The sequence below is a fragment of the Acomys minous genome (assembly GCF_964271855.1).
Source record: "Acomys minous genome assembly, chromosome: 6".
Taxonomy (NCBI): domain Eukaryota; kingdom Metazoa; phylum Chordata; class Mammalia; order Rodentia; family Muridae; genus Acomys; species Acomys minous.
In genome coordinates this window covers 38,623,253-38,648,989 of record NC_140487.1, presented here as the reverse complement: position 1 = coordinate 38,648,989, position 25,737 = coordinate 38,623,253, and the positions used below count along the sequence as shown (strand labels likewise).

Genomic DNA, 25,737 nt, shown 5'->3' with positions numbered 1-25,737 from the left:
CACAGACCCAGCACTGCAGTAGCATGGGACTCAGGCCTATTTGGGTCCAGGTGACCTGTTGTGTACAAGTTAGACACTATCAGACCCTCATGTAACAAGCAGGACCAATAGGCCTAAGGTGGCGCCCCCTGGCGCTGTGAAGACAGCTCTAGCTTTATATGGGGGCCAGTGTTGCTTCTAAAATAAAACAGCAACTAAAGATGAAGGGTTTTTTCTCGTTTGCGTGTCTATAGGTGTGTGGGCTGCATGCATGTGTGTGTGGGTGTTTGCATGTGTGGGGATGCACTTGCATGTGTGCCAGTGCATGTGTCGGTCCAGAGTTGGGGTTGAATATCTTCTTTGATACTTTGCACTTAGCTCATTGAGGTGGGGTCTCTCAGTTGAACAGAGCCTGCCACTTGGTGAGTCTAGCAAGCCAGCTTTCCCTGGTGATGGCGTCTTGGCTGCCGGAGAGCAGATTACAGGCAGCACCGTACCTGCTCGGCTTATAGGTGGTTCTGGGGTCCTAATTCTGGTCTTTACATTTTTGCAGCAAGTGCTCTATGCGCTGAGTCCCTAGTCCCAACGGTGATTTACCTTGTTGGTAATAAGAGAACAGAACACAGTTTCTTAATTTGTTGTTGTTGAGTTATAATTCACATTGTAAAATTCACTATTTTAAGTAAGAATGCAGGGTTGATTTTATTTTGTTTTATTTATTTTTGTTCTTGTTCTTTTGATATATTTATAAGGTTGCACCAAACGCCCGCATGGAATTCCAGAAACTCCGTGCCCGTTAGGCATTCTTTCTCAGTCTCCCTCTCCTTACTCCAGTCTGTGTCAATGACCAATATATATTTTCTTTTTTATGAATTTTTCTGCTTTAGAATTTCATAAAAATAAAAAAATGTTTTTTTAATTTGTTTAGACACTCCCAGAAACATCTTTGCCAAATTATGCCACAAATTTGAAAGACAAGAATTCTTTAGTTTCATCTCTCTATAAAGTTATCCAGGAGCCACAAAGTGAGGTAAGTACTTTACAGTTTGTATTAATTAATTCAGTTAATTATCTTTGTTTAATTAGGTAATATAGCATACATATGTAAAGTGAGAAAATTTATGTGTTTACAAAACAGTAAAATGAATTTCAGTGTGCCATTCTCCAGAACAAAAACTAGAATCCTTCTATATCCTCCTTCCATCTTTCTCAGCATTTTCCTTCTCTTTGTGTGTCTCTGATTCTCTATGGCCTTGAAAATTCTAGGTAACTGCAATTGATTTTTTTTATTCATTACCTACTGTGAGTCATTGCTGTGGTGGATATTAGGGGCCCAGAGACCAGGAATGTGAGGTCTTAACCCTGAGAGAAAAAGGTGGAAGACACTGAGCAACCATGCTTAATTGAGTCTCTTGATGCTGAGGTTTAGTTGTTTGTTCCCTCTAAAATCATCTGGAAACTTACTTACCATTGATTGTAACAATCTCAAGAAGTGGGCCTGGGATATGGTTCAGTGGGAGAGCTCTTGCCTAACATACAGTAGGTCCTGGGTTCAGGTCCCAGGGTAGAGAGTGGCAAGAAAGACTGGGAAGATTGTGGGATTGGTACTGTTGTCAAGGTGAGTTGAGCCTCCTTAGCTCTCTTGCCCTTCTGTCTTCTGTTGTGAGGTGATGCAGAAAGAAGACTGTGGTCTTGGACTGCCCAGTCTGTAGGGAGGTGAAGGAACAAATCCTTTACCAGTCTCATAGCAACAATAAAAAACAGACCATGGACAAAGATGGGATTTTGTGTGTGTGTGGCAAGTAAAACAAACACCCCTAGCAACAGGAACGTGTAGGGAAACTAGGCATTTATTGAGTGGTATAGTTTGTTTGGTCTAGTGCTTTCCTCTGGGACTAGAAAGAGACAGAACACAAGGGCAGTTGCATAATTCCTTTTGTTTTTGAACTTAGGAAAGGATGTGATAGATGGAAAATCAATCTCTCTCTCCCCCCGCCCCCACCCCGTCCAGGATCTCATTTTGTAGCCCTGGCTGTCCTGGAACTCACTATGTAGACTAGGCTGGCCTCGAACTCATGGAGATCCATCTGCCTCCCGAGCACTGGCATTGCTGGCCCCCACTAATCTCTGTTTTCAGTGGTAGGTAACATACTGCAGAGTCCCGTCCTACATGATCCATGGGCCTTTGCAACGAGACTATAAAGCCAGGAGACTTTATTAATTTCTGTTGGAGAGAGTATAGACTCTACTTACTATGCAGTGGAGAACACTGTAAGTGGGGTGCTAGTGGGCTTAGGGATCTTCCTGACAAGCTGTCCGCCTTCATCTGGAATAACTAATCAAACAGCTTTGTTTGCCTTGTCTTCTCTTTACCAAGCTTCTTTCCTCTTATTTCTTGGGGTTGCGTGTTGCCAGGCTTCCTTGACGAGCAATTCCTAACTCCCAGTGAGCTTGGAGTGTGCTACCATGTCTGCATAGCCCATTTTCTTGAAGGGTTTTGCTTGAAAATATATATATTTCTTTTTTCTTTTGAGATTATAATTTAATTACGTCATTTCTCTTTCTTTTTCCTCCCTCCATACCTTCCCATATACACTTCCTTGCTCTTTCTTAAATTTGTAGCCTTTTTAGTTGTTGTTGATTATTGTTGCTTACATATATGTATATGTAACCACAACTAATCAGAATGTAGAGTCATGGACCACAGTCCCAGTGGAGACATCTCTAAGATGCTCTGAACCTAAGGCTTGGAGGTCACTGTGGAACGGGGCGTACAGGCTGTAGGAGCCAGAGGATCAGGAGTTTGCTGTAAGAGTGTGTCCCCTACTGATGTGGAGGCTACCCCCTGAGGCAGGACTGTCTAAACATGAGCAGAGCAGGGAAAACCAAGACAAGCTAGAGTGGACAGGAGAAGGCCGGACGCCTGCAGCCTACACACCAAACTACAGGCAGCTCTGGATGCACGCTGGGAGTGTGACCTGGCTATTGTCTCAGCACTGGATGCTGAGATACAAATATTGGGAATTCAGGACCTCGGCTGCATAGCCAAACACTGACTTTAAAAAGGGGAAAGGTGAAACATTTTTGAAGTTCTCTTTGTTTGATTTAGAATTACTTCACCAAATAAAATAAATATAGCTTTGTACATTTTTTTAAACTTTTTCTTCTTTCTTTTTTGTTTTTTGTTTTTTTGTTTTTTTCAAGACAGGGTTTCTCTGTGTAGACTTGACTGTCCTGGACTCACTTTATAGACCAGGCTGGCCTCAAAGAGATCTGCCTGCCTCTGCCTCCCTGAGTGATGGGATTAAAGGCAGGTGCCACCACTCCCAGCTGCTTTAAACATTTTTTAAGAACTAAATTTTATTTATAATTTACTTGTCAGTATTTTAAAGGGCTTAAAATATGCTTCGGTCAGTTGTGTTTTGACCAGGCTGCTGTAGGAAGAGAGTTCCCAGGACCAGATTTGGTTGGACTGTGTTTTAATTAGAGCATTCCTTTTCTTCCAGTAACTTTAAGGAATCCAGCTCTAACAAATCAAAGAGCAAGGACTTTTGCTTTTCACACTTTCCTTTTTGCACTTCTGATCCCTCAGGCTAATTAATAGCCTCACCTGTTCCACCTTGCACCTGGTTCACTGCATAGACGAGGCACCACACAACCCAACCTCACTCTGCTCAGTGTGGCTGCTCCTGAGCCCCTGGTTGCTGTGACCATGCCATGTTCCTTTGACAGTTAAAATCTTTCAGTTTCTAGGAACAGGGTGAGGGTGCTCTGTGGCCTGTAGTCCTAGGAAGCACTGCTGTAGGACACTCTTTCTCTAAGCTTGTTTTGCTTTGATTCTTTTTAATGTGGGTGAAGGTAGCGTGTATTCTGTTCTTAAATTATAACTTAGTTTTTCAAGTATGTCTAGAAGTGCTTCTGAAACGTGACAGTGTAATTGACTTTAATGTTGTTACTTTTTGTTTGCTCTTAGAGTAGTTGGTCTTAATTTGGAAATGTTCCCAATCAGTTGGTGCTGTCTTTTGACAGTTTTGAAACTTGGAACAGACACTGATTTTGTTGGTGTTTGAAGTCTGGCAAGTTTATCATTTGGATTTACTAATGGAAATTTTCCATTATTCACTTAACATGTATTCACTGAATGCACATGGTATCTTAGGAGCTGCTAAGGAATGAATATAGGCAAGAAAAAGTAGGTCAAATTCATGGTCGTATAGTACGGAACTTATACTCCAGTACATGAGACGTAAATTAAGCAGATACCTGAATATATAGTGGTAGCAGTAAAACAGAGGAGGAAAGTGTTAATTGGGGCTAAGGAAGTTACAGAGACACAGAAACAGAGACAGAGGGACAGGCATGCACAGGCACACGCACACGTGCACAAGATCATTTAATACATATATTTGAGGAACAGACTTTTCTAGTTCTTTAATAACCTAATGACCATATTTGACAATGTCTCCATGGGGAAATATATTCCAAAATATAATTGAGTATTAGCAACCCAACATATTAATTACATATCTTAAATATACTCAAGCTATCTGTTGCCTGCATTCCTTACATTGCATGTTATTACTTTCTGACATCTGTAAGACTCAGACAGTCGTCTCCCTCTTGGGAGTATGTGCTGTCTGCCATGGTAGATAGCCTTTCTGTCCCCACTTGCTCGCATGAAAAACAGCCAGTCCTGTACTCACAGTGCAGTGGGGACTGACGGCAGTTCTCTGTGATAGTTCTTTGCACGCAGTAAAATGGCAGACAGATGTTGGTATTTATCTGTATTGGCTTCACATGCATAATTTTATTTAATCTTCTTGCAATGTGTCTTGATTTAATTCTGCTTTCATTAAGCAAAAATCCTTTTAATTTGGGATTTGAAACTGCTTATAAAGACTTTGAGTGTGTTTTGATTAAAATTGATTGTGTGTTCTTACAGGGTATCTTAAATGAATTTTCTAGCAAGGTACATAATTGCAAATAGTTGCTAAACTTAAGCAAGCTTCATGAATTGATTCAATTAAAGCTTGGGGTTTGGGAACGCAAGTGTTGGAGCACAGTGCAGAGTCACTTCAGGCTTCTGCTTTGTTTGAGACAGTCTTAACCTTTGCGTTCTACCCACCATTATGGGAACTGTCCCCTATGGAAGAGTAGCTCTCAGAAAGTGGATGGTTTCCCTCCCTCCCTCCCTCCCTTCCTCCTTTTCTTCCTTCCTTCCTTTTGTTTTTGTTTTGTTTTGTTTGTTTTCCGAGACAGAGTTTCTCTGTCTTGCCCTGGCTGTCCTGGAACTTGCTCTGTAGACCAGATTAGCCTTGAACTCAGAGATCCACCTGCTTCTGCCTCCTGAGTGCTGGGATTAAAGGTGTGTTGCTTTCTGGCTTTGCCCCCTCCCCCGTGCTGAGAGTCGACCCCACAGCCTTGGGTATGCAAAGTGAGCACTCTGTCCAGGAGACACATTCCCAGCCCTGATTCTAGCACAGGCTAGTTTGACTTTAGCCAAAAATGTTTGACTTATTACTTAGTTTACTTATTTAGCCTATTTAAAATAAACATTTAGACTATTAGTTCTCTTTGTTGTAATTATTGGTCACAGAAATCGCTTGGGAGCTTGATTTAATCTGCTGTCTGCTAATGGAATGTATAGTTGGTTCAAGTTTTCCTGAAAGGCAGTACTGTGAATCTCTGACACATTTGATCACAGTGTATGACTTAAAGTAACACTTGGGAGATGTGAGAGCCTCTTAGCTTACTTTATTGATTTGTAAGAGTCTTTAATAACTATCTGGTTTGCTCTACTTCCGTAATGTAGCTGGGAGTATAGTGGGAGAGAAAAAGGCTGTAGGTGACTCTGACTTATGTATAAGACCCAGGAGCAGTAGCCATGGCTTCAAGGGGTTTGGGTGTACCCGCACTGTAACTGCCCTACATCTCAGCCATTGCACACATGGGAGCAAGCTCTGCCCTCTTGACAGTCTCTTCTATGTTGACTATTAACTTACTAAGAAGAAATTACATTAAGGGAGACACTTGCTGTAGCCCAGCCGGGAGGGAAAACACCATGCCTTGAGTAAGTGTACTCCTTGAGAGCTGTAGAGTCTTGCTGATGTGTTAAACTGTCCCTCCACTAGAATTGAAAGCTTTCTGAACTAGCTGGGCAGTGACTAGTTTTGCTTCAGGAAAATGCAAACATTTGTATATTTCAGACTTAAGCATTCTGAGACACCTCCTGTAATTCACACAGTGGTGTCACTCACACACAGCCCAGCTCACGCTTACTGGGTCATCCTCTTGCAGTTACTGGAGCCTGTGTGTCACCAGCTCTTCGAGTTCTACCGCAGTGGGGAGCAGCAGCTGCTGCGCTTCACTCTGCAGTTCCTCCCGGAGCTCATCTGGTGCTACCTCGCCGTGTCGGCCAGCAGAAGCGTGCACAGCAGCGGCTGCGTCGAGGCCCTTCTTCTAGGGGTCTACAATCTGGTTTGTACTTGACGGATTTAATGGCTGAGTAGTATTTCATAGTGTAAATGTACCACAGTTTCTTTATCCATTCTTCTACTGAGGAACACTTAGGCTGTTTCCAGGTTCTGGCTATTATGAATAAGGCTGCTATGAACATGGTTGAGTATATGTCCCTGTTGTATGCTGGAACATCTTCTGGGTATATTCCAAGGAGTGGAATAGCTGGGTCTTGAGGAAGCCCTGCTCCCATATTTCTGAGAAAGTGCCAGATAGATTTCCAAAGTGGTTGTACTAGTTTGCATTCCCACCAGCAATGAAGGAGTGTTCCTCTTTCTCCACATCCTCGCTAGCATGTGGTGTCACTTGAGTTTTTGATCTTAGCCATTCTGATGGGTGTAAGATGGAATCTCAGTGTGGTTTTGATTTGCATTTCTCTGATGACTAATGACGCTGAGCGTTTCTTTAAGTGTTTCTCAGCCATTTGATATTCCTCTGTTGAGAATTCTCTGTTTAGTTCTGAGCCCCATTTCTCAATTGGGTTATTTGGTTTGGTGGTATTTAATTTCTTGAGTTCTTTATATATTTTGGTTATTAGACCTTTGTCAGATGTAGGGTTGGTGAAGATCTTTTCCCAGTCTGTAGGCGGTCGCTTTGTTCTCTTGACAGTGTCTCCTGCCTTACAGAAGCTTCTCAGCCGCATGAGGTTCTATTTGTTAATTGTTGACCTTAAAGCCTGGGCTGTTGGTGTTCTGTTCAGGAAGTTGTCTCCTGTGCCAATGTGTTCCAGGTTCTTCCTCCCCTTTTCTTCTAACCAATTTAATGTCTCTGGTTTTTAAACAAAGGACTGCTTTGTCATTTTAGGAAAACCACTATTTATTTTTTAAAAAAAGAAAAGAAAAAATAACCTAACGATATTGGGGCACCCTTTGAGTTCTCTTATAGAGATAGCAATAACAATTAATATTAATATTAACAATAGTAATAACAACAACAGTAGGATTTTATTTTCTTTTGTCTCACAAAATAGCCCTGGCTGGGCTGGAACTTTCTACATAGAATAGGCTGGCCTCAAACTCAGAGATCTGCCTGTCATGTGCTGCCATGTTAGATACTACTATTGTATTTAAAATTTTAAATTTAGTATCTTTTTAAGTTTATCTATGAGCTCTCTGGTGTTCAGCTTCACAAAAATGTCAGTAGAAAGACCTAATGTGAAATTCACTAGTCACACCATGTCTGAGTGTGTGCATTCTGATTAACAGATTGCATGGCTCAGCTTGAGTATCAGGTATGAGATGACATTCTGGAAATTTATGGCTGCGTTCTTTAAGATGGAAAAGAAAGTGAGGTCCTTGTGTAGACACACTTCATGTTTGGTTGACTCAGAGAGTATAACTTGCGAGTGAGGAACAATCACTATGCTGTCTATACCGCAGCCATCCTGCAAACAGTGGACCTTTAATATAGGTGGTGTTTTCTATGCTGATCTATAGTGCAGAGGTGCACACGTGAACTTCTGGTCCTCATGTGTGATTGATAATAGATCACCAATGTTAAAGATGTTTAACTGACTTTAAAATTCCTTTTATTCTGGTCTTTAAAAATGTGTCTTAGGTGCTCGCTTGTAATCCTAGCACTCAGGAGGCCAAGGCAGGTGGTTCTCTGTGAGTTCAAGGTCAGCCTGGTCTACTAAGTGAGCCCAGGAAAGCCAGAGATAAACAGAAAAACCCTGTCTGGAAAAACAGAACAAAACAAGAAAGAAAGAAAAAGAAAAAAGAAAATTGTCCTGGAAAAAAATGGGAAGGAGAAATGTTGTAATTAATATAATCTCAAAAAGTTAAACTTGGAAAAATTGTCCTAACTTTATTTTATTTTAAAATGTTATGTGTAAAAGGTGACTATTTCAAGATATTTTCTTTTACTTTTGTAGGAAATAGTTGACAAACAGGGACATAGTAAAGTATTGAGTTTCACAATTCCATCCTTATCCAAACCATCTGTATACCATGAAGTAAGTAGCTTTTTATCAACGTAAAGCTATTGGGTCCTAAGCTGTGCTGGTATGGCCAGATCACTAAGCACTAACTGAGCCTTACTGCAGCCTTTTGTAATCCTTGTGTGATGGGTAAGACTCATCTTAATTTGTGTGTATGTGGGCAGGGTGAGGGGTGGACAATTGTGTGCTCCATGATAGAATTTTGGAAATTAAACCTTTTGATTTTGGTTTGTAACTTAGTTGCTAATTTTTAATTAAATCTTAGAGTGGAAATTTGATAGCCTGACTATTCCTAAGCTATGTGGTGTCCCCAGCATGCACTTTCCATGCTTTGTGTGTCCTAAATGTCACATTTAACACAGCAGTGTCCTTTCTCCAGCCGTCCAGCATCGGGTCTATGGCTCTGACTGAGAGTGCGCTCTCCCAGCACGGCTTATCCAAAGTCGTGTACAGTGGACCCCACCCTCAAAGGGAGATGCTGACAGCACAGAACAGGTACACTATGAAGACTAGTTCTTCTCCTATCGCCCTAAGTTGTTTAAAAGTATTTCAATACATTTATAGTGTTTAATGAGTTCCATGTAACATATGTGGAAATTGAGTCATTTTATAAGAGAATGAGACATATCTTGCTCTGTCCTAGTACCTTGCTGCAGGCCTTATCTGGAACCCTGAGTTTTTATGATGTGTGACTATGTTTGCAAAGGCTTCTTTTTCCTTAGTATGTTTGTAATGTGTAAGTCTGCTTCTGTTGCATAATATCTGTTAACATTCCTTTGGTTTGTCTTCAGGTTTGAAGTGTTGACATTCCTTCTGTTGTGTTACAATGCTGCTTTAACCTATATGCCCAGTGTTTCTCTTCAATCACTATGTCAGATTTGTTCAAGGTAAATCAAAATTCCTGTTCCTAATACTGAGTATATGAATGTAAGGTGCTGATTTGTTGCCTATCTGAGTTATTTTTGTTTGTGTAATTGTTTGTTCAAAACATTACATATGTATACATATGGCTGTATATATGCTGTATTTATAGATATATACAGTTCAGCCCACCCAGCACATACAAGGTGGCTTAGAAATAGTAGCTACCAAAAAAACACTATGATGATGAATATCCAACTAAGTAATATTTGGGGGGAATATTAAATCAGAAGGGGTTATATTACATTTAAATGATGGCATGGTCATAGCCTTTTAATTTGTGGAAGGTGATTGGATATTTTTAATCAATATTTGCTTTTATTTATCAATATTTACTGTGCTCTAGTTTGGTGTGAGAAAATAAGAAAAACATGACATTGTTTTTTCTTCCTTAAAAAAATAGAGATAAATTTTTTATTAAATAAAGATTTGGGGTATATTACACAATATTAGAAATCTTGATTTAAGAGTTTTCAGTATTTGGATATTTAATAGAATATGTGGTGTGTTATGTTACAGGTCTTAAATTTGCTAATATGATCAAAATGATAATACATAACTTTGATTGGCAGTAGTATAAAAATAATTTTATTTTCCTTTGTGATATTCCATGATTCTCTAGTTTTCTGTAATTAACATTTTTTAAACAATTGACAAAATAAACAAAACTGAGACTTTTACCTTTTGGAGGTCAAGGAAATAAGGGAACTGATGGAGTTAAAGAACTTAGGTGGAGCTGGGCCGTAGTGGCGCACGCCTTTAATCCCAGCACTCAGGAGGCAGAGGCAAGTAGATCTCTGTGAGTTCAAGGCCAGCCTGGTCTGCAAAGTGAGTCCAGGACAGCCAAGGCTACACAGAGAAACCCTGTCTCGAAAAACAAAAACAAAAAACAAACAAACAAAAAAAATTAGGTGGAGATGGATATGGAGTAGCTTATTCAGTGAGGCAGAAGACCATCGAGGCTAACTTTTGTCATTAATATGACCAGATACTGACAAAAGCAACTTAAGCAAAGAAGAGTTTATTCCAGCTCACACTCACAGAGTCCAGTCCAAAATGACAAAGACATGGTGTTGGGGTGGCTCTGGCCGCAGGCCACCTGCCAAGCTGCATCTGCAGTTTAGGAAGCAGACTGAACCCCAAACCCATGAACACAGTACTGGCTGCATTCAGGGTGTCTCTTTCCTCCACTGTTAAACCTCTTTGAAAGTGTTTCCTACCTGATTCTGAGTCCTCAGCCTCAGTGTAAAGGATCCTTTCCTGAAAGGCCCCGTGATCCTGCACTACCTCACCACAACCCTAGTTTCCTAGTCCCTTCTGGCCACCTCTGGAGCCTAGCGGTTTGCCCTGACTAGCCTGCCAAGCCCTCAGGAGGCAAAGACAAGTGGATCTCTGTGGGTTCAAGGCCAGCCTGGTCTATAAATCGAGTCCAGGACAGCCAAGGCTACACAGAGAGACCCTGTCTTGAAAAACAAAAACAAAACAAACAAAAAAGCAAAACAAAGAAAAAACAAAAACAAAAATAAAAAAAGAAAGAAAGAAAAAAAGAGAAAAGAAAAAGAGAAGGGAAGAGAAACTAGAAACTATTTTTAAGGCTGGAGAGATGGCTCAGCAGTTAAGAGTGCTTATTGCTCTTGTGCCCACAGTGGATAGCTCACAGCCACCTGTCACTCCAGTGCCAGGGGATCTAAAGCCCCCTTTTCTGGCCCCCTTGGACACACAGAGACACACATACACACACAGAGACACACATACACACACAGAGACACACATACACAAAAATAAAAATAACTCTGAAAAAAAGATATTTTTAAAAAGTCTGTGGTATTTAGGAATTTTTCAGGGAATATTTCAATTTTTGAATATTTGTATGCATATATGTGTGTGCATGTGGATGCATGCTTGTATGTGTGCAGGGTGTAGGTAGGTGTATTGTGTACACGTGGGGGTGTTTGTGTGTATGTGTGCGTGCTTGTGTGCATGCTTTGTGTGTATGTTTGTCTGTACATGTGGTGTGTGTGTGTGTGTGCATGTGCATGCAGGGTGTGTGCATATGTGTACATATGGGGGGGCACATGTTTGTATGTGTTTGTGTGCATGCATGTCTGTTTTGTGTATGTGTGCATACTTTCGTGTGTGCATGTGTGTACATTCAGGAGGTGTTCGTGTGTGCATGTGTGTGTGTTGTGTGTGCACGTGCATGCACGAGTGCATACATGAGCATGTGGGAAGTATGTGGAAGTCAGAGGACAACACTCAGGAGGCAGTTCTCCCTCTTCACCGTGTGGGATGCTGGGACTGAACTCACGTTGTCAGGCTTAGTGGTGAGCGTCTCCACTTGCTCAGCCAGCTCAACAGCTTCAGGCTGGGATTTGAACAGGAGAGTGAATATTTGCTGGCTGGTGCATGGCTACAAGGAGAGGTCAGTTGCATTGTCTTGGTTAGTGCTGCATCAAGTGAGGCTGTATCAGTCCCCACAAAATGAAAAAGAAGCCACTTGCTAGAAAGTAAGTAAAGTAGGGCTAGAAACTTCTTGTTCCTCTTAAAAGTTCATGTTGTTGATAGACATTCTAGGAGATACATACATGCACAAGGAAGGAAGACAGGTCTGCAACCCCGGAGACCAGCAATGCCTATGACTGTCTATGAGAAGTACTATATGGCCATTTGTTTATCACTAGCTGGTACTGTGGGCCATGTGTGGTTTGCAGCTTCATACAACCCCCAACATTTAGATAGATGCTCCTACACACCCTGGGGCTGAAACCCAACACGCCACACGTCTAGGCAAGCACTCCTCCACCAAGCTACATCTCCCGGCCTGAAGAGATCCGTGTTTGTTTGGGTTAGGCTGTTTTTCAAGGCAGGGCCTCACTATGTAGCTCTGACTCTCCTGGAACTCCCTCTGTAGACCAGGCTGGCCTTGAGCGCACAGAGATCTGTCTGCTTCTGTCCCCCGAGTGCTGGGATTTGTTACGTCGTCTGGCAGGAGCAGTAAATTTTTTTTTAATCTGTCTGAAATTTATCATGGCTATTTCATGAAACTTGAGTCTGAGTTATAGTAATTTTTCTGATTCTATACTTTGCACCAAGAACTTAATCAGGAATTAAAGATTATACTAAAGATTTGTTGATAATAAGTTTCATGTAAAGTCCCAGAATTATTGACAATTGAATTGATCAAAATTAGTAAACTAACCAGTGAGCGTCTGACCCACCAGCTGCACACACGGCCTGCCTTTGGCTCTATAGTCTTTTCCCAGTATAACATATTCAGGGAAGCGTGACAGGCAAACATTCTGTCTGGGAGATTGTTTTGTAGATACTATATTTGTTATTTTTATAACTGGATCATAAATGTTAGAAAATTATCTGCTTTTAACAAATATGTTTACTTGGTCTTTCCAGAATCTGTGTCTGTGGGTATCCCCGGCAGCACGTAAGGAAGTTCAAGGGCCTAAGTAGCAGGATACCAATGTCATCTGGATTCATGGTGCAGATGCTGACAGGAGTCTATTTCGCCCTGTAAGTGTGTCCCACACACAGAACACACTGTGGGTTCTTTGGTACATAAAAGCCTGCCAGTCTGTTTCTACAACAATATAATCTCAATACATAAATAATCATCATATTTTTGCAGAAGAATGGGAATCAAGTTCTTAATAGTTAGACAATTTAGAATATGTATCTTAAAGTTGTGTAGAATTATAAGCTGACTAAAACACTTTTTTTTAAAATTCAGGATTAGAATGAAAATGGATAAAATGTGAATGTGTTGAGTTCTTTTGTATATGACTTTTTTTTTTTTTTTGCTATGATCTTCAAATTAGATTTTTAAGAAATCCCAATGTAATTTTTTCTGGAAAATTTAACTACTAAAAAGCACATTAGAGAATCTTCAATCAGAAATATCTTATTGATTTCTAACATTGGTGTTCAGTTTTACATAGTAAGTTAGGTACCAGTGTATATTTGAATCCTGCCTTGTACTTTGTAGCACAGATGATGAGAGACTTTGCATTGTATTCATTTGATACTTTCATTTACTCTGGTAGATAGTAAGATTCTTGACTGAGGGAAGAATTATGGCTGAGGGGCCAAATCTGGGCTGTGCCTTGTAAAGTTTTCCTAAGACACAGCTGTGTTCATGTGTTTTTGTGCTGGCCGTGTTGCCTTCTCTTGCAATGGAAGCAAGGGTTGAGTAGTGCTGATAGAGAGGCGTGGCCCATGGTTTAAAACGTTGGATTTGGGAGGTCAGCGGTGGTTGTTGCTAGAGGCAGCATGGCCTTGGACTCCTAACCCTGCTACCACCTCCCCAGAGTCCTGGCATCGTAGACGTGTGTCACCATGCCCAGCTCTAACACTTGTTTGCTGGCCTTAGAGCTTTCCTGTGCTTTGTGTTAGATCTTTAGTATTGCCCACAGTGCTTGGATACTCTGTGGTTTTCTTCTCGTTTGTTTCATTTTGAGTGTCTTCTGTTGGTCTGTCTCCACGTTATCTTATCTTTTCCCTCACTTAATAGACTCGATCTGCAGTCTACTCCAAGGCCATTGGAGGTTTTTCATTTTTTGTGTATTTTGCTTCCACTCTTTGTTCTGATCTTTCGTACAGAGCATATCTCTTCTGAAATATCAATTCATTTGTGCATGTTGCCTGTCTTTTCCACCAGAGTGTTTAAAAATATTGATCATAGTATTTAAGTTACCCTGATGGCGTCAATATTTGGTCGCCTCTGGATTTAGTTCTTTCTTTTATTTACTTATTCTCTGTGGTACTGGGGATTAACCTAGTGTCTCATGCAAGTACTCTACCATTACTGTATCTCTGGCCCTGAACTTAGTTCAGTTAATTACATCATTTATTGACAGGGTTCCTACCTCTTGCTTATGGTATGCGTGTTGTTTTTTAGTGTTGACGATTTCATTCAGTAGTAGGGCGGTAGAAACTTCTGTAAGTATGATTTATGCCTGAAAATGAGAATGGTTCTTTATCTAGAGTACTAATAAAATTTTTTAGGTGGTGCTACAAAGTTCTTAGAGGCCCCCAGCAGCCTTAACAAGAAATAGTGAAAAACAGAAAAGGGAGTTCTACTCAGTGTAAGCCAATTGAGAGAGAAACAAACTGTAGAAGACAAGACAGATACATAGCTGCAGTCTACCCATCATGGAGCCATCATGGTCTCTGCTCCAGTCTCTCTTGCAAGGTGTGGTAACAAGTTGTCAGACTGTTGACTTGTATTGGAAGCCCCCTCTCTGGCAGGCTCCATAGCCCCAGCCTTTTCTTCTTCTGCTGTGAAACTCTTGGGAAATTTTCAGTTTCTTGGGGTCTACAGCTTCAGTGGGCTGATAGCCAAAGAGGCACAAGTGTGTAAAAGTAACTTTTATTTGCCTGATTTAATTGTCATCTCAGAGGCTTACTCCCTCCTTTTGCTAACCTAGTCCTAGTCCTAGAAGCTTCTAGCCTCTGTACAATCTAATCTAGGACTAGAATGTTTCAGCCTCTGAGATTTACTGCTGAATAAGCGCACCCTTTCTAGCTCTTGCTGAACTCTGGCTGGCAGGTTCAACTCAGTTGTTCTGGCTCAAACTCGTCTCCTAGCTGACTGATTGAATCTGCCTGCTCTCTTGGCTTCTGACTGAATTGCTCTGCTTGGCCTCAGACAACTTTAGCAGTCTGTTCTAATCTTCTGGCTCCTTCTCATTATTTGGCTTGTTCTGTCCTCACCTGTGTCTAGTTTGTTCTCTCTTTACCCTCTCTCTGTATAACTCTCCTGGTAAAAACTGCCTGTGAATTCCACGAACTCAATTGTTATGAACTCAACTCCGCTGCACTGCCTCTCAACTAACTGACTCAACCCAACTGCCTGAGCAATACTAACTAGAACTCAGAGCTCTGCGAGCCTCTGTCTCCTGAGTGCTGGGATTAAAGGCATGTACTACATCACACCTGGACCTAAGCTTTCCTTTACCTGAAACTTGCTTTAAGCCAGGCTGGCCTTGAACTCAGAGCTCTGCTTGTCTCTGTGTCCTAAGATTAAAAGCATGTCTTTATTCCAGACAGATCATATAGACTTAGAAGGTCTTTGGATGTGATCTCTTGACAAAGCAGCCATGTTCTGAATTAAAATGCCTCTACATCAGTGTCTGTCTTTGCTCTTGCCAGGATAGTTCCCACAGGGTTGTGTTACTGTTGCCATGGTAACATTCTGGGTAACAACTACAGATCCCCTGTTCTTACCTAGTATTCTGGGTGGGAGCTGGATTTCAGATGAGTTTCCCTCCTTCAGTTTTTCTGAATGCCTGCCCCTCAGAGAGGGTTTCTTCCCCATTTCCTAAGTCCCCCTTCAGCAACAGAATGCTGTTCCTACCCCTCAGCTGCTGCAGCCCTCAAAAGAGCTGATCCTGCAGCATTGGTGAGCTAGCCAGGGCAGTGCTCAAGAGCTGGCCTCGGTGGCTTATGCATGAGAGAGCTGGCAAACTGAGACCAACTCAGCTGCCTCGCCCCAGCATCTACCCCATCTATGAACTGCTGGAGAGCTTGAAGGGGGCAGGCCTGCAGATCCAAAGCTGCAGATTATCCATGACACACGGCACCAGCAGGATATCCCAGAGGAGTCCCAGTGAGGATGGATTCAGTATTGATAAAGTAGCAGAAGCCAAGGCCCAGACCAGACTCACTGCAAGGAACATTTGCTCGTAAAGATGTGTGGACAGAAGGATGTTCTGTGGGACACACTGACACACTGCAGCTTCCATGATGAGATGAGGCTTTTTTTGTTAGTTTGTTTTTGTTTTTTCTAGGGTTTTGTTTATTTTTTTTTGGTTTTTGTTTTTATTATTATTATTATTATTATTATTATTATGTTGTTGTTGTTGTTGTTGTTTTGTTTTGTTTTGTTTTGTTCTTCTTTTGGAGGGGAGGTTGAAAGGGCAGAGGACGGAAACGAAGGGATGGGGAGATGAGTGGGATTGGAGTGCATGATTAAAATTAGCAAAGAATCAATACAAGGTTAAAACAAAAGAGTTGTTCCTAATTTCTTATTGTACACCAGCCTGGTGTTGATAAGGGTGGAGTGTCAACCAGAGTTCTCTGTTGTCCTGATGCCCTGTCAGTTCTGGGCAAACTCCTTGTCCCTGAATGGTATGTGTGCTGGGGACGGAGTGTCCTCAGTGACCTTGTCTCTTTCAGAAGCAGAGAACCCCTAGTTACCTCAGCCTAGAATGAGGCCTATATCCCTTCCCCTCAGAGCCACGGTGCCTCTTCAGCTCTGCCTTGTGCCCAAAAGCTATAGCACTTTTGTTCATATGAAAAGGTGTCCGGCAGGCCTGTGTTTTTCCCATGGTGGTGGCCGTTATGATCCTGCAAGTCTGCGCCACCAAGGCTGCCTGTTCTGGGCCCCAGTCCTGCTTCCAGTGTCCTTTGTGTACCCACAGGAGGCGTGGGGGAAGCCTGTGAGGGGCATGAACTGTCCGTGCACACACACCAGAGCTTCTGTATTCCCTGCTAGCTCCAGAGCCAGCTTTATATGGTGCTGGAACTCGCTAGAAAGCTTGGCTGAATTCTTCCCATTTGATGCCTATGGCCCTCCCTCCCTCAGACTGCTTGGTTGCTGTCCCTCATCTCTTTGATGGATTCGAGAAAAGTTTTTATTTTGAACATAGCCTGGGGTTATCTTGGCCTTAGCATGGGAGCAGTGCCTTTCCTATGGAGTGTCACTTGTACTCTTAATGTACTTCACATTTCTTTATTTTGTTGACAGATGACCAAGCCATTATATCTCTGTTGACTGTTATCACTCAGCTGGTTTTTAGGAAAGGTTTTATATATCACTGGAAGTCAAACATATGAAATGCACACATGCTGAATGTTTTCTCTCTCTCATGTTTGCAGCACTCACTTCGTTCCTTTCTAAATGGCTATCAGAATACATAGGAAAGTGGGGAGGGCTGGGTTCTCAGTAACACCATGGGAATTACAGAGAATTTGACCATACATTGTTTGGAAAATTATTCTAAAGTATATACTTCATTATGTTCTGAGTTACCGTGGCAGTCTAAGATGCTTTGAATTGCCTTTGCTCTTTGATTTCTGTTCTATAAATAGTCATGTTCTTTAGAGAAGAAATGTACATGTATAAAATTTTCATTGCTATTAATACTCTTTCAGATAATAGGAACTCGGTGACTTAAAAATGTTTTTTTAAGGAGAATAGAATGTTAAGCACTGTTCTGATGTGGTCTGTTGCTTTCTTTAGTAAAGATAAATAGTTCCTCATTATGTCTTGTTCTGTTATATAGGATAAATTAAAATAATACTGTTTGTTTAACTCCCATGATTATGTAGATACAATGGAGAATGGGATCTAGCTCAGAAAGCATTGGATGACGTTATATACAGAGCCCAGCTAGAGTTATACCCAGAGCCACTGCTGGTAGGTTCTTCACTTAATTATGCAAATTTTTAACTTACAATTTTTCAGTTTAGAACTGTACATTGAGAAGTAAGGGATTCCATATGGAAATGTCATTAGTCCTCAGAGCTTCCTGTTTTTTGTTTTGGTTTTTTGTTGTTGTTGTTGTTGTTGTTTTTGTTTTTGAGACAGGGTTTCTTTGTGTAGCCTTGGTTGTCCTGGACTCACTTTGAAAACCAGGCTGACCTCGAACTCACAGATTGACTTGCCTCTGCCTCTGCCTCCCAAGTGCTAGGATCACAGGCACATGCCACCATGCCCGGCTTTTGTGCTTTCTTGTATTGGGGAATATTGCATGTAAAAGCACTGGTATAAACTTGGAGGTTTTTAAAAGACTGACTTAAGATATTTAACTGCTTATTAGAATGTCAACATGCTAGATACATTTGTCAATTAGCATTTGAAATTGAGAAGGAAACCTAATTGAATATTTAACAGTCACAAACCTCATCCCATTCATACTTTTTAAAGTATAAGCATCCCTTTGACCCTCTTGCTCCTTATTTGGGAGGGTTTATGGATCATTGTATTAAAATGCCTTGGGGAAAATACTTCTTTTTATAAATGTGTTAATACGCCTTATATTTTATCTAAAAGTAAATAATACATTTGTTTGCTGATCTTAAACTTTGTTTTTTCCTTTTAGGTTGCTAATGCAATAAAGGCTTCATTGCCTCATGGTGCTATGAAGTCTAATAAGGAAGGTACAAGGTGTATTCAAGTTGAAATCACACCAACTTCCTCTCGAATATCAAGAAACGCAGTCACCAGCATGTCAATAAGAGGTCACAGGTGGAAAAGACATGGTAAGAACCCTTCAGGCTCCAGCACTGGTGGCTCTTTCACAAGTCTCTCTGCAGCTGTGGGGTTAGAACTTGTGACTTTAGGAAATGGCACCATCATAGCCTGGAAACAGAAAGCCCCACTTCATCATGTTTACCTCCTAGGTTCTCATCCAGGGGCAACAGACAAGGAGGGGATGAAGTGTCTTACATTAGTGTATGAACGAAGAATTAGTTAAAGCTGTACTTGCTGCGGAAGAGTAGGGGAGCAAGGAAGTGCATTATAAGTGCCTAGAGGCGTTAGGCTGCCTGTCTCAAGGAGTTGTGTAGCCCCCACTGAGCGCTCTTGCTCCTCTGTCAGGCACTTACCTGTTGGAGTGGAGCTAGCCACCGTGACCTCGCATTCTGTCTGGACTCCTGGTGGAGAGTGCCATGCTGTCCACACAACACTAGGCATTCCTATTTTACAAATTTATTTTCATTCAAGGTTGTATTAGTATTCCTTCTTATCTGCTTTGTCATATTATTTTAAAATGTTGCTGGAAGTTAATTTCATTCACCATGCCATCTCCATGCTTTTCCACTTCCCTCTCTCCTCTTTTAATCTACTTCCTGTTTCATCCCTTCTTCCTTCTATAACTCCCATCTAGCAAGAACCAGGGGATTAATATCTCCCTCCTCCAAAGTGGCCTTAGCATGGGAGGCAGAAAGCCACTTCTTTGCCCAAGTGAGCACGGAGCATGTGTGTTAAGGGGAACCTACTCTGCTTTCTTCCTCCTCTGCACTGAGAAGAAAATGGCAGCTCAGCTTGGTAGACTGTGACCCCTCTCCATGCTCCCTGTGTCCACAGAGAAAACAGGAACAAGAAGGAAGAGTTATAGACATAACACAGAAAGCTGAGCCTGTCTGAGAAGGCTTGCCATTTCCTCTCAGACATGCTAAAAGAGACTACTATATTTTGAACTATAAGACGCACCTAACCATAAGACATACCCAGTTTTTAGAGCAGTAAAACAAGGAAAACAGTAAAATCAGCAATTGGACCATAAGGTGCACCCTAGTTCCCCCCACATTTTTGGGAGGAACCACATTTATCGTCCAGAAAATATGGTATGCCAAAAAGAATAAAGGTGATGTTACTCAGTTGAATCAATGATCATTGTTGATCCTACTCATTTTTAAAGACACTCTAACGAGTCCTGAAGGCTCATCAGGGAGGCATAAAAGAGGTGATGGTGTTTGCTACTAGATGAATACAAAGTTCATTCACACAGGCCCACCTCAAACATACTTCAGTTTCTTCAGTAGAGCCATGCTGTTAAGTGTGAATACGCTACAGAAAGCATGTAATTTAATGGATGGCCACCTGTGTGAAGCAGGTGCAGATGTGACAAACCGGACACTGTATTAGCCACTGTGGACACAATCGCCTCCAAACTACTGCTTCAGAGAAAGGCAGGAGCTCTGAAAGCTTCCCTACCATCCCTGCTTGCTCTTTAGATGGGGAGTCAGGGGAGGGGAGCTGTGGGTTGTACAGTCCAAACACAAGAAACACTGCACCACCCTAGTGTGTGTGAATTTGTGAGGAAGAAGTACGTATCTACAACAAGGTGGAAGCTATTTCTCTGAAGCATTTTTAAGAAGAAAAAAAAAAAGACTGAATCAAGATAAAACTCTTTACGTATATTTTGTCTGAACTGCCTTTATGGATATGGGTTCCATCTTGACCGCCACTTGCAGGGTGTGTACTCTACCTCAGGCTACAACCTCATTAAAGTGGCCTTTTATTACCCATCCCTTTGTGTTTATTTAGCCTTCACAGCACTTGAGCACCTCTTGTTTATGATAGCAAAATTGCCATAAATGAGGATATACAAGAGAATTAATTATAAGAAGAAAAAAAGCCCGCTCACTCATGAGCAGGCAGAGAGTATGGGTAGCTCTGAGCTGTCCATTTCTGGAGTGTGAATCTCTTACCCACTGGGTGGTAGGAAAACAGTGCTTGCTTAGTGGTGAGGGAGGCTGCAGCATCCTTCTTAAGCGGGAGTTGTCTTGGTTTCCTTCTGTCTTAGTGTGTTTTTATTGCTGTAACAAAATGCCCTAAACACCTCCCACTAGGTCCCACCACCTCTCACACTGTCACCCTAGGAGCCTAGCATCCAGCCCTCAGGCCATGTGGAAACCACCTTCCTAGAGAAGTGCTGTCCAGCTTGCCCTGTTCTGCTCTGCTCAGCCCTTCTCAACAATCTTTTGTTACATCTGTGGGTTTTGTTTTGTTGTTGTTGTTGTTGTTTGTTTGTTTTTTGTTGTTGTTTAATGGCCTGGACATATTATTGTTCTGGCTTTCTAACCAACACTGGTTTCTTGTGGAGAAGATGGTTATTGTTGTATACTTCCTAAAAATATAGACAATTCTCTAATTAAAAATAGATTTAAATTTTTCTTTATATGTAAAATTGTATGTATTATATTTATGTAACAAAATATAAGTAAAACAGTTCTTTAAATAGTATGGAAGGACTTATAGATTCCAGGGTCACCCACAGTGGCCTTTCTGTCCGCTCATGTTTCTGAAGCATGGTCCTGTGGTGCTCACTTCAGGTGATGGCTGTGAAGACCCTGAGACTTCCTGTGTGTAATGGAATCCTAAATAAGCTTTCCATTCAGCTCCTCCACCAGCCTCACACAGCCATCGAGTGGGAGGCCATGTTTCTTCCCAAGCCCTTCACCGTGTGCCACAGTCAGAATGAGGAATTTGTAACGCCCAGTGCTGATGGAGCCTGGGAAAGGAGGCAGGAAACACAACATCGATTTTAAGCAATAGTCTGCTTCTTCTTGACTCCTTTGTTTTTCCACTTGTGACAAAGACTAAAACAATCCTTTTCTGCTGAACTTTATCTTAGTAGTTACTTTTCTGTTGCTGTGACGAGACACCATCATGACAACTTATAGACAAGAGGGTTTACTGGGCTGGCAGTTTCAGGGGGTTCATGATCAGAGGGTTCAGAGTTCATGGTCAGCATGGGGACCATGGCAGCAGGTAGGCAAGCATGGTCCTGGAGCAGGGGCTGAGAGCTCACGTCTGATCCACAGCAGGAGAGAGAGACAGAGACAGAGACGGAGAGAAGGAGACAGAGAGACAGAGAGAGACAGACAGAGAGAGACAGACAGAGAGACAGAGAGAGACAGAGAAAGAGACAGAGAGAGAGGAGAGAGAGAGAGACAGAGGGACAGAGAGAGAACAGAGAGAGAGAGAGAGAGAGATGCTAACTGGGAATGGCATGGGTTTTTGAAACCTCAAAGCCCACTCCCACTGACTCATCTCCTCCCATACACTTCACAGTCCAACCAAACCATTCCACCAACTGGGGACCAAGCATTCAAATATATGACCTATTGGAGCCATTCTTTATTTCTTTTTAATTTTTTATTGATTCTTTGTGAGTTTCACATCCGGCACCCCAGTGCACTTATCGACCTGCCCCTTCACTTCCGCCTTCTGCCCTTGCCCCTTCCCCCCTTGCCCCTTCCCCCCAAGAAAACACAACTAAACAAATAATTAAAACAAACAAACAAAACCCACATTTGCCAATTTAAAACACCACAGTTGCTACAACAAAATACCTTGAAAAAAGACATTGAAGGAAAAGGGAGTTGTTTTGGCTCATGGTTCAAGGGTCCAGTCATCACAGTGGGTTGTGGAGACAGCAGGAGTGTGAGCCTGCTGTTCACACATGCTTCCTGCTTAGGAAGGAGCTGGGGAAGGGTGCTCACTCACGCTCTCATTACATACAGTATATCCTCATTATTTACCCTCAGTCCAGGGCACGCTGCTGCCCACAGTGGGTGGCTCCCCACCTCTATTAACCTAGTGAGCATCCATCAGAGCCAGTGTCCTGGGTGACTGTAGAGCTCATTAGATGATTGACAGAGGAGACCGGCCATCTGCCTTCCCTTCTTTTGTTGTCCTTTCCTCTCTTCCCTTATTCTTGATTAGAAGATGGAATGGGGGAATGAGCGGCTCCCAGTGAGGCAGGCAGCTGGAACTTTCTCTGTAACTTTTCTTTCTGTTTATCACTCAGGGCTATAGACAAGTAAGCTGTGTAGGTGTAGTGGTTTGCCTGTATATCTGAGTCATCAAAGATTATAACAAACAAATACATCCAATTTTAGCAACTCATCACATTGGCTCTTTTCTACTATTAGTATAACTTATTCTCCTAGTCCAAACCCATGTTCTGTTTTTTATTATTAATTTTGGACATTTTAATTATTTGTAACAAAGTACTTTTGAGCTGCTCTAGAATGTATTTCAGGATTCTCTGAAACATCATGAGTGTGGCATTACTTCCTTAAGGAATTGCCCACAGCTCATATTGCAATGGAAAACTCCTAATGAAGGTGAGAAAGCTGCTTTAGCCTTAACATTTGCTCACATCCCAGAACCCAGATCTCTACGTGTGTGTGTGTGTGTGTGTGTGTGTGTGTGTGTGTGTGTGTGTGTGTCCAGTTTTGTTATTTGTTTGGCCCTGTGTTTTACTTTTTAATTAACAGACTGGTTTTGGGGGGCAATTTTAGTTTCACAGCAAGACTGAGTGGAAAGTATGTGACCTCTCATGTCTACTGTCAACCAGCAGCACATGGTGTCCTGCAGGCCCTGCATTCACATTTGATCATAACTCATCCTTAGTTCAGTTCGGTGGAGCAGTAACAGGAGGCTACATCCATAGATAGGTGTTATTCTAAAGAGCTATATTAGACCACCAATCACATGTTGGCCTGATCTCCACATTTTGGGGGGTTATTTTTTGTTTTTGTTTTTGTTTTTTAAAAAAACAGGGTTTCTCTGTGTAGCTCTGGCTGGCTTGGACTCCCTTGCCTCCCCGAAGGCTGGGAATTATAGGTATGTGCCACTGCACCCAGCTGATCTCACATTTTTTAACTTGGTTGTTTTAATATTATGGTGAAGTGGCCTACTTCAGTGTTCTGTCTTTCCAATTTTTCAAGGCTTTGAGAAAGTTTTAATGACTCAATCTATGTTTGTGCTTGAATTTGGAAATGGAAGTTATAGGGCACAGTTCCTGCTTTGACTTTTTATAACCCCATGACTAGTGTCCTTATTTCTGTGGTGATGATTTAATTTTCCAACCCTGTTGAGTTTCCTTTATTCTGTAGAGGTAAATAATTCAAGGCAAAAGTATATTTTTCAAACATAGATTTTTTTTTAAAGCACTTATATGTTGAGGCCTATCTAGAAAATAAAAAGCAAGTAGAAGAAGAAAAATACACTTAAACAAAACAAAACAAAACAAAACAAAAAAAACCGTTAAATTAAGAATAAAAGGTTATAGTGATAAAAAGAGTCAAGAAATAAAAATTCCAGTAAGAAAAATAAGCTAATTTTGTTTTTGTTTTTGTTTTTGGTTTTGGTTTTGGTTTTGGTTTTGGTTTTTTGAGACAGGGTTTTTCTGTGTAGCCTTGGCTGTCCTGGACTCGCTTTGTAGACCAGGCTGGCCTCGAACTCACAGCGATCCGCCTGCCTCTACCTCCCAAGTGCTGGGATTAAAGGCGTGCGCCACCACGCCCAGCAATAAGCTAATTTTTAATAAAAGTAATAGCATTATTTTTAAAAATCAATAAAGGCAATTTTACTTTTCTTAATATTTCTTTAAAAAAAAAAGATAGGAAGAAAAGGAAAACAAAGTATGTCTCTAAGCTTTATTCTGTGATCTGAGAGTTTCTGTGAAGCTCGTGCAGCTTCTGCCTACACAGCTAAGGGAGCCCATCCTTGGCTCCAGAGTTCCCGGCTCCACGGTCCACCACAGCCTCTGTGCACCACCACCTCTCCTCTGCTATTTTTTGTTTACCACAACTAACACCATGTGACTCATTCCTCCTCCACTTTAAAAAAAAATTGCCTAGGTGGGAACAGCATAAGCTATTATCCATTCTTTCAAAATGGTTACTGAAATAACACTGGCCATTTATATGAGTCCGCTAATTAAGTCGGGGGCTGCATATGGTGCAAATGATGAGCAGGGAGAACTTTGCCAACTAGTATCGGAAACTCCCCCGAAGCCCAAGTCTTCGTCTCTTACCCTTCATCTGTGCGTTTGTCCAGTGATGCGAGCAGTAAGTCAGAAGCATTTGGTGTGCTTTGTGCCACATAAAGGCTGATCTCAGTCAGCCGAAGGGTCACTGGTTCTGAAAGAATTGCTTTGCTAGCTAGACAGTAATTCTGTTTTTGATAAGCTTATATTAGCTAATTGGCCATTCAAATGATAGTCTCCTCCTACAACTTAGATTTTGAATTTTCTTAATTTGAAATGAGTGTGCTCACTTTGAGAACACTATGAGCACGAACTCATGCACATGTTATATAACACAGACAATGTGTCTAATGTGTTTGCTGTTGTTTCTGTGAAAGTGCCCTCTAGTACCTGACGTGTCTTCATTAGAGCCAGTATCTTTTAAATGTTGTTTAATACCTAGTATCCCACTTCATCTTGTTAATGTTAAAGTAGGAAATAGATCTCACTTGGGTTTCTCAGTTATGTACAACCACAGCTGTTTTCAACAGGAAGGTGCCAATAATAAAAATAATGAAATAATATTTCTAAACTAGATCCTCTGAACTTTACCCTACTTTTGGCCCTAACATATGTTAAATATTTAATTCTAAAAACATTCATTTTCAGTTTCGCCTTTAGAGGTGGTAGGGATTGAATCCAGGCGCCCATGTGCTATATCCCTAACTTTTGAGTTTTTGAGGTAGGACCTCTGTATGTAGCCCAGGTTGGCCTCAAACTCAGAGGCCCCTTTCTTTAGCCTCTTAGCTACCAACACATGTGGATACTTTTAATTAGTGCTACTTCTTAATTATTTTGATTTAGAATTTCCAATATTACAAACTTTTAAGGTAATAAAGAGGAATTAGAAATAAGAAGTAATATGTATTTTTAAGTTTTCTAAGATGGTGACCAAAAACAAATACCTTGAGAATTTTAGAATGTTTTACTGTGTGGAAGAATCAGGTTAATACAGTTTAAATATACTGATCCCATAGAAACTACAGTTGCAAGTTATTACAGCAAGCAGTTTGATTACAATTTTGGCTTGAAATTTTGTTT

The 25,737-nt window shown here is 41.4% G+C and overlaps 1 protein-coding gene across 4 annotated transcripts in view; it reads left to right on the top strand.

Annotated features, from left to right (window-relative positions):
- The window catches only part of HYCC1 (hyccin PI4KA lipid kinase complex subunit 1), a 101,646-nt gene that overhangs the window by 31,889 nt on the left and 44,020 nt on the right, over positions 1 to 25,737 (top strand). For all 4 annotated transcript variants that reach the window (XM_084787739.1, XM_084787737.1, XM_084787738.1 and 1 more), the window contains 8 exons: positions 908 to 1,009; positions 6,277 to 6,456; positions 8,369 to 8,449; positions 8,814 to 8,929; positions 9,226 to 9,321; positions 12,764 to 12,880; positions 17,699 to 17,786; positions 18,472 to 18,631. In XM_084787739.1, coding sequence (XP_084643865.1) covers positions 908 to 1,009; positions 6,277 to 6,456; positions 8,369 to 8,449; positions 8,814 to 8,929; positions 9,226 to 9,321; positions 12,764 to 12,880; positions 17,699 to 17,786; positions 18,472 to 18,631 — 940 coding nt within the window. The remainder of the gene's footprint in view (positions 1 to 907; positions 1,010 to 6,276; positions 6,457 to 8,368; positions 8,450 to 8,813; positions 8,930 to 9,225; positions 9,322 to 12,763; positions 12,881 to 17,698; positions 17,787 to 18,471; positions 18,632 to 25,737) is intronic.